Source organism: Aptenodytes forsteri, unplaced genomic scaffold, assembly GCF_000699145.1.
Source record: "Aptenodytes forsteri isolate BGI_AS27 unplaced genomic scaffold, ASM69914v1 Scaffold584, whole genome shotgun sequence".
NCBI lineage: Eukaryota > Metazoa > Chordata > Aves > Sphenisciformes > Spheniscidae > Aptenodytes > Aptenodytes forsteri.
This window is the reverse complement of record NW_008796062.1, coordinates 878,405-898,995: the sequence shown is the minus strand read 5'-3', so window position 1 is coordinate 898,995 and position 20,591 is coordinate 878,405. Positions and strand designations below refer to the sequence as shown.

The 20,591-nt window shown below is 39.8% G+C and overlaps 1 protein-coding gene across 1 annotated transcript in view; it reads left to right on the top strand.

Annotated features, from left to right (window-relative positions):
- CALM2 (calmodulin 2) overlaps window positions 1-13,279 on the top strand; it is a 19,207-nt gene extending 5,928 nt beyond the window's left edge. Inside the window, exons 2-6 of the mRNA XM_019473939.1 lie at window positions 4,087-4,117; window positions 9,376-9,519; window positions 9,596-9,702; window positions 10,480-10,615; window positions 12,021-13,279. Coding sequence (XP_019329484.1) covers window positions 4,087-4,117; window positions 9,376-9,519; window positions 9,596-9,702; window positions 10,480-10,615; window positions 12,021-12,049 — 447 coding nt within the window. The 3' untranslated portion in view covers window positions 12,050-13,279. The remainder of the gene's footprint in view (window positions 1-4,086; window positions 4,118-9,375; window positions 9,520-9,595; window positions 9,703-10,479; window positions 10,616-12,020) is intronic.
- Window positions 13,280-20,591: the final 7,312 nt, after the last annotated feature.

Here is a 20,591-nt window from a genome sequence, read left to right as displayed (position 1 = left end):
GCGTGGGGGGTGCCGGGAGGGGGGAAGGAGCCTGCCACGATGGCACCAGCTCCACTTTCTTATCGCTTCCTCCCCCCCTTCCCCCCCCCACACCCCAGCAAGCCGGCGTGTGCGGCTGAATGGGGCTGGGGAGCCAGCGGCGCCGCCACGGCTGCTGCGAGCGCTTAAGATGTCTGGCTCGCTAGCGAGGTGTGTTGCGCCTGGTAATAATGCAATGCGGAGCCCTGCAGCTTCTGAGCAGCATGATGATGAGGGGCAGGCTGCCTCACTGCACCATCTCCCTCCTTGCTAGACCTGTTGTCAGCTCACGTTGGAGCCGCTCTCCCCTGCCGATTTCATGATAACGCCTTGCTGTCGGTGGCTCTATTGAACAAGGGATTTTTTTTAACAGTTTTGGCTTCCCGTTTTGGTCATTGCGGTGGACAGTCCTGCGTTTTCTTGATCAAGCACGATTTATTTTTCCTAGCAATACGTTTGTTTAGGTTTTTAATCAACTGTCGAAATAGAACACATTTTGTGGAATTGGAGAATTGTTTCAAATTCGTTCTAAAGGATATGAGTTCAATTTTTTAACTAAAACAAGCGGATACTGAAACACGTACGAAAAGGAACAATTCTGTCGCAAAAGCAACACCAATAACCACTTAGTACTATCTCTGCATTAAGAGAAGATGCAGTATAGTGGAATTGCCTTTTCATTCATTACATGGTTTTAAGGAATCAGATCGCTATCAACTCGCCATGTCTAATGTGAACGATGGGTACTTAAAATTAAGGTTTTTTTGAAGTGCTCTCTCTGGGCAAAGAAATTAGTGAAACAGAAGCCTCAATTTGTTCTTTTGCTTGAATTGTGAACCTATACAGTAAACCATCTATAAAGGAAAAAAGCAGTGAATCTAGCAGCAAAAGACTCTTACTGCTTTTAGTCATCATCTGTACAGAACCAAAAATGGAGTATCTTCAAGCAAGGTCTATATAAAAATGGGTGTGTCCAGGAGGCACAGTGACACTTTGAATGTGGTTATAGTTCATCCTGACAGACCAGACTGGCTAAACCTGTGAATGTATGTTGTCCAATACTGCACATGCTAGATAAAGCAGAATGCTTTGCTCCCAAAATAATCTAACCTACTATAAGTGTAATTTTAGCCCTTATGTGCTAGGCTGTCTAGTTCTTGTTCTTCAGTTAATCTTGATAGAACAGAACTGTCCATTCAGTTCTAACACCTGTGAAGTATACCAAAATGCCAAGTTTTGGAGGGGAACAGTGTCATCTGTTCTGTGATTTGCTGATAGCTCTCTATCAGGCAGTGTTAGTCAGCTCTGTTGAGGATCTTCCAAACTGCTGTATAGCAGCTATGACTAATGAAACACTACCTCTAGAGGCTGCATGTGCCACTGAAACCGCTGCATGCGCGCCAGCTCCCCTTCTTTCCTAGGAGGCTTAGATTCTTTTGTCAGACCCTCAACATCATCTGGGGGTGGGGGGATGGGAGCTACTGCAGTGTAAATGAAAGTGCTGCAACATGAATCAGAAAATGCCGTGTCAAAGCTGTTAGGGGTTCCCTGACTTCATTGAAGGAGCTTTTCAGGTGGATCTTGGCTATAGTAAGGGACAAGTCAAAACTTCAGCATAGGCATGTTACAGTTGTCATTTAACTGTTTGTTTCTAAAGTTGGGTTGCGTTACTGAAGGTGTGCATACTGTCACATGTATGGTGCATGAGTATCTAGCTTAAATTCAGGACAAAGAACTCCCGAAGGCCCCTCTTGGAAGACCACAGTGGCCTGTCACTGGAATGCATGGATTCGGGCTGATCGCCTCCACCTGAGTGGCATGGGAGGGAGTGATCTGGCAGACTTGCTGGCTCCGCCTTTTACTGCTGTTGCGCAGCAGTCCCTGCAGAGCCTAGCACTGCAGAGTACAGATGGTGTTTGTTCAACCTTGCCCCATCTCCTAGCTTATCTTTCAACTGCCATATACCTGCGGCTTCTAATAAGCTTCATGCTCTCCTCAAACACTGTACCTTTTACAGGTACTGACAAAGCTTATCCAAATTTATGGTTAGTGGGTATAGGATGTTTTAAGTTGCTGGAAGAGTTAGAGAGGAAGAGTTTGGGAACACTTAGCAGCTTAAACGCTGCTTAATGTCATGTCTTTATAGAAAACTGTTTATATAAAACAGTGTGTGACTCAACTTGGTAACCCGTAAGTATTGACCTAAATAAACTAGGTTCTTGCTACTTAAATATGATCTGCAGCTTTCTGTGGATATAAATATCTTACAGAAATGTAGTGCATCATTCTCTTCACTCGAGCAATAAAAATTTAAATAGCATGCAAAGGTATGAGTCTGTCTGTGTTAATGATACACTCCAGACAAGCGAAAATCTGTTAGGCTTCTGTTAAGTGACCAGCAGAATGCTTCCATCTTCAAAGCCTAACGTTTAGTTGGTGATATTCTCAGTGGTGTTGCTGCCACCCTAGACTATCTTTTTTTTTTAAGCAAAAAGTTGAACTTGCATGGGAATACTTCCTACAGCTGCTGAAGTTGGAACAAGTGGAGTCGATAGCTGCAAATACCTGTTGGCTGCTCTTTTAGAAGTTGTTTGGTAGTGTGGTCTTGATTCTTAGAGTAGGTGAGCCACAGGCAGTCTGAGAAATTGCTGATTGTGGCCTTTATCTTGGCCTGTTGCTGTATTGTATGCATACTTTTTTGTAAGCAGGTTTAGCTCTTGTATGGTTGCTTGAGCAGCTAATTTCACTTCTGTTACAGGAAGAATAACCAGAAGCTGCTAACTTCTAAGTTTGTATGCAATATAGAAATGTAATTCAAATGGAAATGAGTAAAGTAGAAAAAGGTGTATATATACCACCTGTCAATTTAAGTATTTCATTGGCAGATGGCTAATGTGTAGAGACACCTTTGTGGGCACAGCTAATGACTGAAAATGTTTCTAACTGTCAATATTGCAGTAATTATAAAAAGGTCGTTGCTGGAATGGTCACAATAGGAACAAAACTGAAAAAGTGGTGTTGAACTTAGGCAGTGAGTATCTTTTCTGTATTTTAAAGGGTTTTTTTGACTCTTGGGTGGAGTACTATGGGGTAAAGAGTTCAAGGAGCTTCCTTGAAGGAGATGTATGGCCTTGTTACTGCAACTCAACTGAAGCTATCCAGAATTTGTTTGAAGAATTGGCTGACTTGAAAACCTAGGGAAAGTATTTCTACAGTCCTCAAAACACCTTTGTGCTCTTTCAAGAGTGAAGTCCATTTTGGGTTTGGCCTTGAAGACTGAGGTTTTTTTATTGCTGTCAAATCCAGCTGATTCAAAACTGTTCGGTGATAGAGCAAAATGACGTATAAACTGGGGCTTACCCAACTGATACAGAAATTATGTCTTATACCACTGAGCCTTTCTCTAGTGGCCCTGTAAACTACCTTATGCTACTTGAGTCTGTAGACAATGGTCTGAAAAAAGTCTAGACAGCCATATGACAAATGCATTAAAATTACCGGTTTGGGCTGAAGCTGCTAGTACTGATTATATGGACTCTGTTTTTTACGGCCAGGTCTTGGACATGAAGCTTCATGATTTAATTCTAGAGAAGAGTATATTTTTCTAATTATAGCATTGTAACTTAGAAGAGACTAGTCTGCCTCAAATTTGGGATTTGGGGGTTACTGCCGCATTACTTAGACCTAAAGTGTTTAGTGTTAAAGCTGAGGCTAGTTTACCAAAGTATTGCTACCAGTAGTCTGCTGTGTTAACGAGGTTTTTAAAACCAGTCTAGAGGGACCTGTGTGCCTTGAGTTTGCTAGTGTTGCTTGGGTAATTGATTGATACACATGGTAATCCATTACTTGGGTGTACCAGATATTGCAGGGTCAGGAAATGAGGATAGGCTGCCAGTGCTTACTTAGCAAGCAATCCTGATGACTTTTGAGCTGTGTTTCAGCTCGCTATTTCAGAATGCTACAGATAAGTCCTGAAGAGCAGCTACCCTATTCAGAGGCCTCTACAAGTCTGTCTTATTTTGCCTTGAACTTTTGCTGCAACTATAATGATATTCTCTTTTATTGCAGGCTGATCAGCTGACAGAAGAGCAGATTGCAGGTGAGGTTTTTACATGCTGTGTTGCTACTCCTACTTGACCTGTCGCATCTCTTAATCCAGTGACAGTCTGTTGCACAAGATATTTAGCTTTCTTAGATACTAAAGAAGTATTGTGGAACGTTTTAATTTGTCACCTAAGTTTTAAAGGCTTATCTACTGTAAAAGCACCATGAATACAATGAATCTGAAGTTTTGTCCTCTAGAATAGTTACACAATCCTCACAGCTTTACTAGCTACTAGACTTGGGACTCTGTTTTTTTCTCTCATGACTACAGAACTGTCCCAAGTGCAAACTGAAAGGCAGTGGGGGGGTGAATCTCTGGTGAAGACTTGGAATCTGGATTGCTCTTCTAACAGAAGGCAAAAATAATTTACTTCGTGGTCTCCTGTCAGTGGAGATGTTTCAGAGTGGCTGTTTTTGATGACAACAGAGACTGGCTTCCTGATGACAACTCTTGATATTCCATATTTGGAACTGCATTTTGTACTTGGACACAAGTGTTCTGTGCACTGTTCTGATAGTCTGGTGCTTGCTCTGAAATGCTTAAATATGCACCTCTTAAATCTTAGTATTGGCCCCCTAACAATGGTTTCTATGCACTGACAACTGCCTACTAGTGGCTAAAACTTCGGTTATCGTGTTTCCTACTCATGCAGGCTGCACAAACTAGTATCTGTGGCTGCTCTCTGATGACTGATTTCAACTTCAGTAATTGATGTGACTTAAAGCTGGTAATGCAGAATTCAGCCTTGCCATGGACATTCAAAAACTTCAGGGCTTTTGATCTGACAGGTGTATAGTGTTAATACTAAAAGGCTCTATGTGCATAACTGTCATGTGAAATGATTTTAGAGGGTGTTAGGGTTCTGCTAATCTAACAGTACCAGGTCAAGCATACATATAACAGCCTCTAAGAGGTATTGCTATTTAACTATGGTGTAGCTCTTGAAGACACTTTATTAAACAGAAGTGACATAATGAGCTAGTTTGTTTTTACCATAATTGCCAAATTTGAAGTGTAAGAACATTCTTCTGTAGCTTTTAGACTTCAGAAGCTTGCTTTAACTCATAGGAGACTAATTATGGTTTTGTGGAAAGTCCTTAGTCTATTTACTTGTTGCCATGGTACTGTCTTATGAGTAAGCACAAGCCAAATCTAGTTCAACTTGAGATTTTTTTCTGGAAGTGGCCCACATATCTTAAGGGTTTTGCGATCAGTTTAGTTGGAGCAGGCTTTATCAATTGTCACTGCTGTCTTTTCAATAGTGGTTCATTGTTCCAGTTCTTAACTGTAGAAGCTTTATTAGTTGATGTAGCTGATTATGGAATATAAACAGGAAGCTTATTAACAGTACCTCAGGATTAGTGCAAATGTTCGCTATTCAGTAATGATAGTATAGTTCTCAGAGCCAAAGTGAGTATTAATAAGCTTGTCATACTGGAATAGAGGGTTTCCATCTGTGTGGAAAGAATAAAATTATAACTTAGTGCTAGTATCCAGTGTAAAATAGCCTATCCCTTCCAGTTCAGCTATGGTATTTCACGAAGCAAATGTGTTTGCAGGTAAACCATAAACATCTGATGTGAAGACATAAGCCCACTGCTGGTCTGTTAGGGAACCATCCCTAGTACTGCTTAGGAAGGGTTGCAGCTGACTAAGCAGTCTGCTTAGTTTTGCTGTTGAAGGCCAGTGTCTTGTGTGGCAAAACTGTTAGAGGTACAGTTTGCATGTTTTACAGAGACTGTCGTTTTAAAGGCTTGAGCCCCCTACTGTTCCATTTCAGCTTATCTGAAGATACCTAGCTTTTGATTTGAAGGTGGGCTTAAGAAAATGGCACTACAGGGTAGAGACAACACTCCCTTTCTTAAATAGAAAGCCAAAGTAGTTAAAGCAGCCATTTCTCCTGGGCTTAAAACAAATCTTCCACCTCTGCTGTGGAGCACCAGAATACAGTTGTTAAAGATTCCAGATGTCCTTATTTCCTGTGGAACTCATTGATCATAAAGGACTGAAGCTTCCTGTCATTATAGGTGGGGGTGAAAGACTTCCCAGGTTTTGTTCATATGAAAGACTGATTTTTTGAAAGCTGAGTAGGTACAGTGTGTGAATGCTAGTTGCAGCTTCATTCAGTAAGAATTGAAGCTGCCAAGTCAAATAGGTATCCCTTTGGTTAAGCGTTGTATTAAAAAAAAGTTTGTAGGTCAGGACCATTTGATGTGGGTGGTCGAGGGGAAAAAATCTAAAGATGCTTTTGTCCCAAAGCAACTGGTCTAGTGAGCTATACTTCCTTCCACTAGACCTCAAAGAGGTCTAAATGGGCTCTCTGAACAAGTAGGCCTATGTATGGTGTTCGTTATGCCTTGTTCCTTTGGTGTGTTGTGGTTCTCTGTTGGGAATCTGACCACAAGAGTTATTTAGAATTTATTTCATAGTAGAAATAGTCATGTTTAAGTGTTGAGCTCCTGGTAGCTGTGAAGAGAACAATTGACATTCTCCTATAAAAGTTCCAGACATAGCTGGCTAAACTGTGTGAGAGTGGGAATGGTAGTTCTGGTTCACTGAACTTATTAGGTCACTGAAGACTGCCACTTCACCTGGAAAGGTGATGTGGTGCAGAGATGCCTCAGAAGCTATTGTTAAATAGAACATTTTGAACTAGGGTGTTAGAGTTCACATTCTGTTGGACTAGCTTTTCTTTCGTGGGGCCTGGAAGTAGTCTTTTCTGTTGATGCAGTGCACTTTTCGGAAGAAAGGAAAGGCTGAAACCTTGTAGGCTGGCCTTGAAGATGAGTGGTTCTGCTGGCACTGTCCTCAGGTTTCTGACAGGCTAGCCTTATCTAGAATACAAGAGAATTTTAATTTCCAGTTTGATATGGAGGAGTGTTGAATAGAGGGAGGATTTGCTTAGTGTACTACATGGAGTCATAAGGTGTTTCTTAAGTGTGGGAGATGTCTTTTATAATCTTACGTTGCAGGAAGCTAGAATTGAGTTGCTCACTCAGCTTCAGTATTTCATAGCTGCCTTCACTGGCCATTGCTGCAAATCCTCCAAAGCTATGCTAGGTTGTTCTTGTTCTAGTCTATAAACTGTACGTGCATAGGTTGTTATTCCTTTGTTCTAATTACTGGAGGTGGTTCCTAGAAGTGGTTAAAGAGGTATCTTAATCATATTCCTAACTTGATGCAGCATTTCAAATGGGTATATGCTGCTGATCTTTGACTCACTTTACTTTCTTTATGGTTATGATTTATAGCTGGTTGTTTCTTAGCCTATAGCATCTTTGAGTAAAAGAAAGGTAAAGAGTTGTCCTTTGAGTGGTTCATTTCAAGTGCTCAGAATATACCACTGAATGGCTCGTGTTGTAGAAAGCAAGTCTTTGAATTTTGTGTAAAAAAAAAAAAAAAAATATTACTTTTCTAAGCAGGGTCATTGCAGTATTGTGAAGTCTGCTTCATGTTCGGGTTAGTGATAGTTGGCCTTCAAGCTAAGGATGAAGTGGTTAACAGCTAAACATTCTGAGTAACACTTGAGTATCTGACTCTTGATGAAGACTCAATGTTTCCCCTTTGAGGTCCTTCCATGATAGACTATGAGCTTCTCTACTAGCTTGACCCAAAAGCTTTTTCTTCCCTGGGGTAAAACTTTACTCCTAATAAACCTATTTGTTGCTTCCAAGCTAACTGAAACTAGCCCCAAAGACTGTTTGGAAGTTACTGTAGGTGCAGGTTATAGCTGCCTGTTTCTGCTTTGTGATTATACAATACTGGCTTGAAACTGTTTTGTTTGGTCCTGTGGTAGCCTTGCTCTGATTCTTATGTGCTCAACAGTGGAAGTTGGCTTTTGGAACACTTGAAACTGTTAGATGTAGAAGAGGTTTTTTTCCTGGATGGGACTCAACTGTGGCTCTGGTATTATAGCTGCATTCATGAACTATAAAAAGCCTATTTTTGTAGTTGCATTTTTCCCACTTGCCAGCTTGTACTTACCTCGAGTGTTTCAGAGTATGAAATGGATGAAGTAAGACTTTATTCAGTTCATGTGAAAACACAACTTTTACTGTGACTAATTCTGGTCTGGGAAACCCACCATCTGGAAAGCTGGCTGCTTGGAAATGTTGAAAAAATAATTCTTGGAAGTATTTCTGATGCAGGAGTACCCTTGAGCTAATGAGTTCTCCAAAGGCATGAACCTCAGGTGCCTTGAAAGCTGTAAAAGGATCTGAACTATACAAGGGAATAGATAAGTTTTTAATGTTTAACTGTAATTTGTGTATGAGCTACTACAGTCTAGTGAGCTAGTTTAAGGTCTGTGGCCAAAGACAAACAGATGGCATGGATTAAAACCAACTCCATTTTTGGACTGGACAATTAAACATGTTATGCTTGTATTAATATTGCTTGGCTACAATACAACCATTGTAGGAGGTTAAGAGGTAGCATTGAAATACAGTTAAGCAGTCTTACAACTGTTTTTGACTAGTTTCAGGATACAGTAGGGCTGAAGCAATTTTCTAAGCAGCTTTTCAGAAATTGAGACTCCAGTGAGTTTCCTCCTTGAACAGCTGACTGGACTTGTGTATATACATAGACTGAAGAACTGCAGAAGTCGAATGGGAGAAAGAGCTGGGAGAAGTTCCTTTTTAGCTAGATATGGCCAAACGTTAAGACCTATGGTGCTAGGTACTGCAGCTCATGTAACACATACTGTTCAGACTTGCATGTCCAGCGGAAGTGAGTTATAATAAGAAACTTTTTTTTTGGTCTGATTATACCTTTTTCCATTGACTTGTCTCCTCTATTAGTAATAGAAGTGCTATAAGCTGTAGCATTTGTATTTTGAGTACACTTTTTCAGCTTTCTCAAAGCAATTTCATATTTTCTCATGAGATAAACAGTTCCTACCAAGGATGTGGATCATTCTAGTTGCAGATAGCTATTCCTTTCAGTTCTGTATCAGGGATCCTTGTTCAAGATAGATAGGAACAAACTTCTGAGTACCTCTGAAATGCATGACCTTCTATCTTATTAGGTCAAAATGTGGTTGATTGGTAGACTGGTGAGTTGTTTTCTGGATGCTGGTGCTTCCATATTGGCATTACAATTATAGCAGACTGAGTAGTATACTGAAATTTTCTTAAGAGAATGAAAGCAAGTTTTGTAATTTACAACAATAAGCAGGAATGGATTCTTACATGATTAAGTAAACTTAACATTCCAAAGCTGAAGGGATTAACTCCTCTTTTGTTGTTGTGCAGAATTCAAAGAAGCTTTTTCACTATTTGACAAAGATGGTGATGGTACTATAACTACAAAGGAGTTGGGGACAGTGATGAGATCGCTTGGTCAAAACCCCACAGAAGCAGAGCTACAGGATATGATCAATGAAGTAGATGCTGATGGTAAGATTTTACTAATAAGTAATTTAATGAAGTCCCTAAAATGTGTGTTTTTTCTAACAAAGTAACTGTCTTGCAGGCAATGGCACAATTGACTTTCCAGAGTTTCTGACAATGATGGCAAGAAAAATGAAAGATACAGATAGTGAAGAAGAAATTAGAGAAGCGTTCCGTGTGTTTGACAAGGTACTAAAATGTTTATCTTCACAAATATTTCTGTTATGAAAACTCAGTCTGACTTCTGATGAGCTTCCTCACTGAATTGAGGGGTATTTGCAGTCCTGTCATCTAGAGCCTCTAGGTTAACTAGTTGCCCTAAAGTTCAGTCTACTGTGGTACTGTACCTGAAAGTCAGATGAGTCATCGTGATAGTAGTGGGTGATACTACTAAGCTACCACTTGCTATGATCCTAAAATACTTGCGCAAGGCTGGCAGGGAAATTGCTTAAATATTTAAAATGGTAATCTTTTAAATATTTCACTTAGTCTTTACTAAGTAAATTGCTAAATGAGTCTGAAGTTACGCAGCTTCTTAAGCAAGATGCACTTTTAAGCAGAAAATATATGATGCTAAGTATGTTGGGGTGTGGGGAGGAAAAAGTCAGTCCAGAGTTAGTATACACTAGTACTTCAATATCCAGTGTCCCAACTAGGATGGAATATGTAAAAGTGGTCTCTGAAGGCCTTGTGGCTTTGTGCTGGGCTCCCATGAAACAGGTGAATGAGAGAAGTAGCTTCTATTCAAAGAAATACACTTGAACCAGACAGTCACATGATTGAATAGGCATCTGTCACCTAAAAAGGTTGTGAAAGGTGCAACAGCTCTCACTTGCCATGTGCAAATGCTAGTGCTTAAAGCTATGTTAACTTAATGTTCAACTTGCTCTGCAGTATTCTTAAGTTACAGTTAAGTCACTAGGCCTTAGACAGGTCTGTTCCAGTCTTCCTTTTTTCCCCTCCCAGGATGGTAACGGTTACATTAGTGCTGCAGAACTCCGTCATGTGATGACAAATCTTGGGGAGAAGCTAACAGATGAAGAAGTTGATGAAATGATTAGGGAAGCAGACATTGATGGTGATGGTCAAGTAAACTATGAAGGTAAGGAGTTGTTAACTGATTCTTTTTGTGTAGCACTTTTCATGCTGGTGATTGTGTAGATGACGATAGCCACTAAATAGGGCAATGTTCAGATGAGATTTTCTCAACAGTTAGTGTTCCTTTAAGCTAATGTCTTTTAGTATGTACATCGTGTACCTCTAGGTTTAAGTTTGAGTGGGTTATTGCTACCTTTGTGCCAAAGGCAAAAAATGACTATTCGACTGTGCAGTGTAAGAAATAACTTTCTAAATCTAATGATGTCTAATGACCGTTAGAATAAGGAAGCTAGCAGAGATGTTCACGTACTGTTCTGTTCACTAATGAATGTTGACCTGACTATAGCAAGTCACTCATTTTTTATTAATGCTTTTAAAATTACTAATTAAAGGGGGAAGCCTCTAAAACACACAAATTTCAAGACCTTTGGAAGACCTCTTAAATTTCACACAAATCAGCTGCAGCAGTAGCTTATTTTTATTTCCTTCTTTCTTCCTGGCATTGAAACTTAAATGAAGTCATGCAAGCAGGAGGAGTTCTGTTAGACAATTGTTTGCAGCTCAGAAGCACTAAGCTTGTTTTCATTTTAACTTTCTGAACATCTTATAGAAAAGAGCTAGGGTATTTTCAGATAATACCCTGGCTGTTTCCGAGGTGTAGGTGTGGCTTTCCCTTGAAGGCCTTTTTGGTTGTGGCCTCAGGATGAGCACTCATCTGTGAGTGAAAAGGCATTTTTATGAACAAGGCTGCTGCTCCATAACTGTACTTATGAACTGACTGTTTAGAGGCTGGTGCTAGAAGAGGGTAGGCATCCCTCTTGTTTCCAGTTGCTCTTCTGAAACTTGAGCAACCAGTAAACTCCTTTTAGGTTCCTGGTTTCTTTTTGTTACTATACCTGAAACTATGGTTCAGCAAGATAAGTGAAGAATCCTATTTTGTGGAATCTAACTTCCAATGTGCTGTGAATAAGCTTAAAGCCGGTCAGGCAAAATAGTAAGACTTGAGCTATTTGCTTTGAAAAAAAAATTCAAACCAACACAGTGTCTTGCTTGTACACCTACTTAACTGATCATCACTTCAGCACAATTTCTACTGATCTCTTAGTCATTCTTGGATATCTTGTCCCTATCTGTAAGTCAGTGGGCATGAGGACCCTGTAATGTTTTATTTTGGGAGTAAGGCTGTTCCCCAATTCACTGAGGGACCAACTTTGATAAAAGTAGAGGCCTTTTGCTGTTAAAATAGGAGGGTTTTAGGTGTGATAGGTGGAAAAGGGGCCTGTCTTTTTTGAATGTAACTGAAAATATAGTTTTGAAACAGTGTTCAGCACTAGTAAGGCAGGTCACTTCTCAATCTTGCAATTCAGATTTTTCTCTGAATAACTCTTATGCAACTCTTTCCTTTTCAGAGTTTGTACAAATGATGACAGCGAAGTGAAGACGTTGTACAGAATGTGTTAAATTTCTTGTACAAAATTGTTTATTTGCCTTTTCTCTGTTTGTAACTTATCTGTAAAAGGTTTTTCCCTTACTGTCAAAAGAATATGCATGTATAGTAATTAGAAGGCCATTCCTCCATGTTTTTCTCCTTTATCTTACTGTCACTGTTCTGATTTTTGGAAAATTGATCTAAGTAACAAATGTTGCATGTGGCTTACTCTGGATATTTAAGCCCTTCTGCACATCTAAAGTTAGATGGAGTTGGTTAACTGAGGGAACATCTGGGTTGTCTGTTTAAAAAAAAAAAGTAGCTTTCCTTAGGAGACTTAGGTATGACTAATGTAACAAGTTACATAAAGTAAGCTAGGGTTTACCATGCATTAGCAATTCCTTAGTTAAAGCGACATGCTGGCTCTAGTTCTCCAGTACACAAAGGAGTTTATTCCACTTTCTGTGATGGAGGATAAGGACTCTGGCAGCTAACTGCAGGATAAAACCATGTGAATAGTATATATACATGTGGCTAATGCACTGTAAAAATCATTCTCCTAGCTTACTTCACAGTAACTTGTTTGTGGCCATACCTGTAACATGTTGTTGAAATGTGGAGTCTTAACGTTGTGGACGATTGACAGTCAACAATATGAAACTTAAGTTGCACTAATGCAAAACGGGTGATTTATCCAGGTACTCGTACACAAGTTTTTTTTGTACTGCTGGTCTTGTACCAGAAAACATTTTCTCCTCTTGTTACTATGCTTTTTAAACTTTGTTTAGCCACTTATTTTCAAAAAAATCTGCTTACGGCACGATTTGCCTCAAATCCATTCCAAGTTGTATATTTGTTTTCCAATAAAAAATTACAATTTACCCATACTGTTTCAATGTATCCTTGAATTATTTACAGGAATTGTTCAATACAGTTGCTGCTCTATGTGTTTCAGTATGTAGCAGTTTGGTTTGCTTATGCAATGGATTGGCTGTCTTAAAATAGCTTGGAAGGTGAAAACTTAGTCCTTAAACTCTGGCCCTTAATAGTATTGTTGACTTGAAGAAGCTTTCTTACTAGTAGTTTAAAATGTATTTTACAGTCTTGTGTGGAGCTTGGTGCTTCAATAAACTTACCGTAGTGACTGGCTATGCCCACTATCTGTAGACGTTGTGAACTGGATGTTGACCTAGTTCAATAGTTGACCTAAAATTAAAATTCCTTGTTCGGACAACTAAACCTGTTTGCTTTCTTTTAATTATTTTGGAGTTTATTCCCTGTCAGTTGCTACACCGGGGTAACTTAGTCTCACACCTGGACTTTTCTGAAACTGCCATGTCTGAGTTGCCATTCAGGATGCAGTCAGGTCAAAGTACAGAAGAAAAACATTCTCTTATTGATCTGCTAATGAACATGATTGTGCTTCTAGCACTAGTTTTTTGTCAAGTTTTAATTTTTTTTTAAAGTGGAAAACAAACCTGGTTTTGACCCAAGGACAAGTTTAAACCTCAAAAGAATACCAAAGGCTGTTTGTGCTCCTTGCCTCTGTACTCTCCTGGCAAGAACTGACTGCTCTTACATATGCTATATGGTTATCTTGCTTGGGGATTCTGGTTGTCTTTAAACAAAGCATTGGTCCCTGCATCTGGTTACCCTCACTGATACCAGCAGAGCAGTTACCTAATGTTTTAATCATCTTTGAGGTACTTATAATTACAGTGAAAATGTAAAATTAGGACAGCTGATCAACCTGATTTCAGAAACACTTGATCAAATGTTTATGGTCACTGATCTTAAAGCCCTGGTCCCTAAGGGGACGATAAGCAGCTCTATTGGTTTCCCAAAGGAGGCTTGTCAAAGGTGTTTAAATTGCCAGCATCAGAATTCCTTAGAATTGTTGCTTGTGCACTGGCAATCTGATTTGAGAAGCTTATGCAGTCTAAATATTCTAGCAGTTAGCGTTTGCCCTCTACAAAATGAGTGACCAAACAAACACTTCCTATCCAGTCTTCATCCTGTGGCCTAGGAGCCTGGGGACAAGGCATAGGTGCTTAAACTGGCACAGGATGAGGAGAATTTGACAGAACCATCAGAACAACCACTTGAGATTCTGAATTGTGGGAGTATTGGAAGTGTCATTTTTAGAGGTAAGTAATGCAAACAAGGATCTGATAAGTTGTTTGCCAATCTGGTGTCTTGACTTTCAGTAGGCTGGGAATTGCATTTTGAACCAGTCTTCTGCTACAACTCAGCATGCATTTGGAAGCATCTGACTGAGGTAAAAAGGAGAGGGTCCCCTCTGTTATGAAAGACTGCCTTGGCCAAGATAATTGCTTTTCGTAAAATGAATGGGTGAAGAATGTGTGATAAGGCCACCTTTACTGTCATTCTAGCTGCTCCTTGTTCAGAGTGTTTAGTCATGGGAGTCAAAGCTGCTGGTTTTGTTTAGTGTAAGTGTCCATGTTGCTGTTAGCTAAATGAAATGCCTGATTTCTAGGTCAATATTGAAGCCTTGTAGCGCTGTTTACACCATACTTTAACTGCAGTTAAGAAGGGTAACACTTCTCAGTACTTTCTGCTAATGGAAGAATGTCTTCTGAGGTACAGTCAGTAAAGAAGTATGGTGGAAGCTAATGGCACTGATCGCTAGAACTTGAACCTTTTGGCTGAGGTGCATTTGCAGGTGCTTTTGCTATTGTGAAACAGGTAGTCCTTAAGTGACTCTCGGCAGGTTTCCCGGTATGTATGTAGGAATACTCTGAAATGTCAAATTTAGCTTCTGGTAGCTTGCTAAGATACAATCCTTCATCTCATCTGTTAAATATGGTGGAGGTTCTTATATGCTATACTATAATAGCAAGAACAAAAACTTCTTTGGTACAATGCTGCAATAAAACACCTGGTGGTGCCGTTTTATTCTAAACTGGGGGGTGAGGCAAGAGATCTTATGCCTAAAGGCTGCTATTCCCGTAATGTATAGGCTTAGGGGGAGATCTTGTCAATGTGTATAAAAACCTGATGGGAGGGAATGAAGACTGAGACAGATTTATCTCAGTAGCATCCACTGGCAGGACAAGAGACAATGGGTACAAATTTAAAAAGATTTAAGTTCTGCCCGAACAGGAGAAAACACTTTTTTTACTGTGAGGGTGGTCAAACATGGGTTGTAGAGTCTCTGTGCAGATTCAAAACCCAGCTGACAGGTGCTGGGCAAGTGGCTCTAGCTGACCCTGCTTGAGCAGGGAGTTGGACTAGGTGATCTCAAGGGGTCCCTTCCAATCTAAATGATTTTGTGAAGAGAAAGTACCCCTGCTAGCTTCCTAGGCTTACCATGGTGTGCAACCCTGTCTTCACGTGGTGGCCTTTCCCAGTGAAGGAAGATACATAATTGCTTGCTATAGCCTGGTAAATTATAGATCGTGTCTAACTCATTCTAGTAGGGTTGGGAGTCACCAAGCAGGACTATAGAAGATGCTAGGACATTATGTACCTCAAGGCTGTGAGCTGTCCTGAAAATAAATGCTTCCCTAAGCACTTGTAGCTGTGGATTTTTGGTGGGGAAATACATCACTGGATGAGGAATAATAGCTGGTAAGCTTGCAGCCTGTTAAGATACAGCTAACAAATTAGGGACACAGCGAATGGGTAAAGGAGACAGTAAGTGACGATTAGGAGCCTGCTAATCAGTCTAATTATTTGAGAGAGACTACTGCTCACAAGGTAGGTGAGTGTATAATGCAGGAGTACAGCTGATGGACCCACCGGGGGCAATGCAGACTGGGTATTTAGTCTTTCAAATGGGGTCACCGGTCTCTAAAGACTTGACTCTGCAGGAGTAAGGTGGCTAAATCTGCTGCATCAGAGTGGTCCCTCTCAGGAATTGTTTGATGACAACCTGGACAAAATGAGTAGCAAAATGACTGCTTTCTTACATTTATGTATATCATTTCTATTGTATGACTATGCTGTGTTTCTTGGTCAGTAACTTGGTCCAATTAAGAGAAAAGCTGTATTAAACTGGTCTACTAACAGTTTGTTGTATAAGTAAGGGAAGTTTTCATAGTTCAGGATTAATTGTCATTGCTGGTCATTTCCAGTGGGGGTGGGTGGGAAATACTAGAGAGACTTGAAAAATTCTCCTTGAAATCCTGCATTTATAAATGGCTTTTCCATTGAAGTCTTCATGTTGTAATGGATACCTAAGGAAGTTTCATTCTAATTCAGAGTTAGTCTGTCAAATTATACACTTTTCAGTTAAAAATGTTCAGTTTAGGAAAGAACTTCTGTAAAAATGAATCTTGAAAAGCAATCTTTTTTCCAAGTGAGAATAGTAGGTATTTGGGATGACAATGTATATGAATACACTGGGATGTGTGGTCTAAGTATAAAAAAAAAAAACCCAACCCTGCTATGTTCAGCCAAAAGGGACAAAGCTGAAGAAACGTGGGTACTGCATAATAAATCTATGCTTAACAAAACTTTGAAAGGGAGAGAGAATCATCTTTGGGACAGAGAGCGAGCTGATGGAGAGTTTGTTAGAGTAAATGTATTTTTATATCACAGTATCTCCTCAGCTATCTTTTTTTTCTACTTAAACCTACCTTTATCATTAGTACAGATTTGTGACTGGAGTGAGAACAACCATACTGCGTATACTCAGATTTCTGGTTTTGAAAAAAGTTTACTCTCCTACAAGAATAGTCACAGTTTGTCAGGTTATCTATTTACTCTGTTTTTGAAGAATTGAGTCTTTGATAGCTGTGTATACACTAAAGAAAATGGATTTTTAGGGACTTACAGGAAACTGGAAAATTAAGGTCCCCATCCCCACTCCAATATTTTCTTCTGATTTTTTTCTTTGCAAACTTAGTAAGTCTGATGTCATAGTGACATCTTCAGATGATGTAAATGGCAGTTTATACTTGAAATTGATGACTCCTTTCTAGCTGTTCCTTAGAAAAATACTTCCTATAGCTTTTTTAATATGAACTATGGAGAGGGCATTTATTTCAGTGTCTTGAGAGTCCTGAGATGCTGTTCAGTATCAGAAATTGCACGAAGATCTAGTCCAAATGGAATACCTTAAGATGAGACTTTTCAAAAGATGTGGAAGATTTGGTAAAGGTTACTTTAACAGTAATAGCCTAAAGATGAGGCATATTCCCTGCAAAACTCTGGCTGGATGATATGATACAATAAGGCTTAGTAACTTTATAACATTATTCAAAGGTTATTCAACAGTAGACTGTTGAAGAATGGGTCTGCATTTTACTGGATGCCTTATGTATGCAGAGTAGCAGATAGTTCCTGCTCTGAGATCTTGCCATACAGAGAGGGTATCATGTAATGACAGCACGCTGCAGGCTGGCTTTTTTTCTTAGGAGGAGCTGAACTGGAAAGAAGAGTGAAAGAAAGGGGACAGGGGAAAGAAAGAATGAAAGAATATAAAATTAGGAGAATGGTGTGAGAGGAAAAGAAAATAAGTTTGATGCAAACATCTAACAACTGGTGCAAGACAAAGTCCAACACTATTCTCTGAATAATAGCAAGACCCTAGGGCTGGAGCCCCTGGCTTGCTCCTGCAGGCTGTTCTCAAATGGCACAGGTGGTAGCTGAGTTTGCAGATATGTTTCTAGTGGCCCCCATAGCTGGAATAGGGTATTTAGTGTTCCAATTGCATAATCCTCATCATCGTGCAGATAAGACCTTTGGGTAGGCATGTACTTGCTCAGAAGTTAAACTTCCCTATTAGTAAACCAATACTTTTATCAGTAGTAATTGACACCTTGATCAGCAAACAATACCAGCTCTCCATTCAGCATTGCTCCCTTAGTCATTTAGGTAGCCATCTTCTTGTGGTGCTGGCTGGTTCCTTTCGTGACAAGGCAACCTTACAGAGGTCAGACAGGTATTCCCTTTCCTTCCAGGTCTGACAAGCCCTGAGTTCGGATTAGTTGCCTACTGTATCATTACAGCAATATGTCCCTGGTCCTGTGGCACCTTCTTAAAAGGCACATGCTTTTTTGGCAGTCAGAAAAAAGCAACTAATGGCCCTTGAGGGGAGGAATTTCTGCTAGCTTTCTATGTCGGCAGGATTGTAGAAGAGTTGTCTGCTTCTGGAGTGAGAGCTATTTTTTTTTTTAAACTAAATTAAAAGTTTTTTTCACACAGCTACAATACACTGCTGTTGAAATAAAAGGCAAAAAAAAGAGGTTCAGGTCTTCCCCCTCCTCCCAATCTGTTGTTAATTGTGAAGCATTAGATGATCAGCAACCCCAGGAAGGCTGTGGGGTTTCTCAGTTCCCTCTATTTCTAAGGTGTTTAAGCCTCTGACTACTATAAATGTTTTTCTCTCTTAAATAGCCACTCTTTTTCCAATATTAGCTAAGCTTGAAGCCTTTGAAAGAGAGCTTTGAAGCTCCCTGTGTCCAAAGTGGAAATGCAGTCTTTTGTTGCTGCTGAATCATTCACACAGAATAGGAAAATCATAATTCAAGGTCTAATCTAAAGCTCTATGCTAAGTGTAGTCTTTACATTGATTGAAAAGGCCTTGAATATGCTTAAAAATAAAGCTTCTTAATGGATTAGGATGTGTGAAAACTTCCAATAATTTGGAATTGACTCACAAAGCAATATAATGTCATTAGGATTGTTTTCTTTTTTAAGATGGTAGAATTAAGACAGACTGCATAATTGATTTGCATTTTCAACTCTGAGAATGCTAGGCATTTTTCCATGGAATTAATATTGGCATTTATTTATACATTTCTTACATTTTTAAAGGCTGCCAAGATAAAAAGTATTAGAGGATTGTCTTCTGTTGACTTTCACTATGAGGAAGCCATCCCTACCACCAGATTAACAGGCCAGTTTGCGAGATCATCTGAAAGCAAGAGCAAATGAGCACTTTCAGTAAGTCTTCCTGTTGTTTTAATCATTCATTATTCTACCAGTAGGACAAGTTTTCTTCATTTTTGAAATGGGCTGTGATGCCCAGGCTAAACACGCAGGGAAGTTATGTCTCTCTACTAGCTTTTCTATCCTCTTCCACCCTCATGCTGTAGCATCATAACTGGAATGGTGCTGTGGGGGTTTCTGCAGGCAGTGGCTTCCCCTAAAACCTTTTAAAATCCTTTTGTGGTTCTTTACTGGGCTTTGGAAGAAATGCTACAAAAAAATCTCCTTTACTTCTGCCAGCTTTTTCTTTCCCTTGAATTTGCCCATGTTCTACCCTTCCCTAAGGAAGCATTAGCTAAGGAGACACATCTCCACATACCCTGAAGAAATCCCCATGTGATCTAAGCTGGAGGTCCCTCACAGAATGGCCCAAATTGCTGTGCTGTAGATTGATGATTTATCTGGCATAAATTACACTTGAGGATGGGTTTTATTGCCAAGGTTCTGATATTCTCTTTGGCTACTGAAGAGAGGTATAAAATGCTTTTGCTGTTCTGCTCTTACTAAAGAGTAATCTTCACTACAAAAGCAATGAAACTGGGGAAAATTGTATGGGGGGGGAAGGTTTCATATCCATGGTCCTTACTTTCTTGGCTGCCTCTATCTAAAGATAAATCTGCCTGCCATGTTAGCAGTTAAAGAAAAAAATCAGTCATTTGCTAGTGAAGCAGACTGGAAGCCTCTCCATCTATCCCAAGACCTTATTCCTCATCTGCATCTAAGAGAAAAGTACCTCCTTGCAATCTGTCTGTGAAGCGTAGGCAAGCAGCTATTGAGGCAATTTGCTGAACAGTCTTAAGCAAACTGGCAGTTTTCAGAGAACATCTGACGCAATTACATTCTATATCAGAAGCATGGGGAAAATGCATCCAATATTCAAATGTTTGTTTGTTTATTTCTTCAGCCCTCACCCAGCCTTCTCTTCTGCACCTAGCCAAAGTACGATGTTTTCACCAAAAATGCTGATAGTTACATCCATTCGCTGTTAGTACAGTAGGATGAAAGGAGTCATATAAATGGTATCCTCCACTTCTGTTGCACTTTATTTCCTCAAAGGGGAGAGGCAGACCAGACCCTACCTTGCCAGTCATGCCAAAGGGTAAAATTTCACTGCTGACCTAGTATACCTCTGGGGAACACTCTCAAGCCTTTCCAGACAAGGTTTCTCTTAACCTGTAAGCATGTCCATAGCTCTGGATTGATCAGCTGTTTCGATAAGTTTCATAAGAATCCACTCTCCTCCATTTTTAATAATTTCACTGATGAAACAATTAGGATCCAATATCGGTTTGTGCTTTCATCAGTCTTTGACTTTTAATTAAAACGAAGACAAATTGAAATGAGAGTTTACTCTCTGAAGGCATATTGGAAATGTAAACTGCACAAGAAACTCAACTTACCTGCTTAATCAACCAATGCTAATACTAGGTAGTTATGCAGTATGAGATTTTCTTCAAGAAGCCCAGCTCAACTGAGTGAAGCCCACATGCAATTTTAAAGAAGGCAGAGGGAGGGTATCTATCTGTAAACCAAAAGCTAGTATCTCACTACCAAACACTTCGGTGTACTGTCTTTCTACTTTTGTAGATTTGAC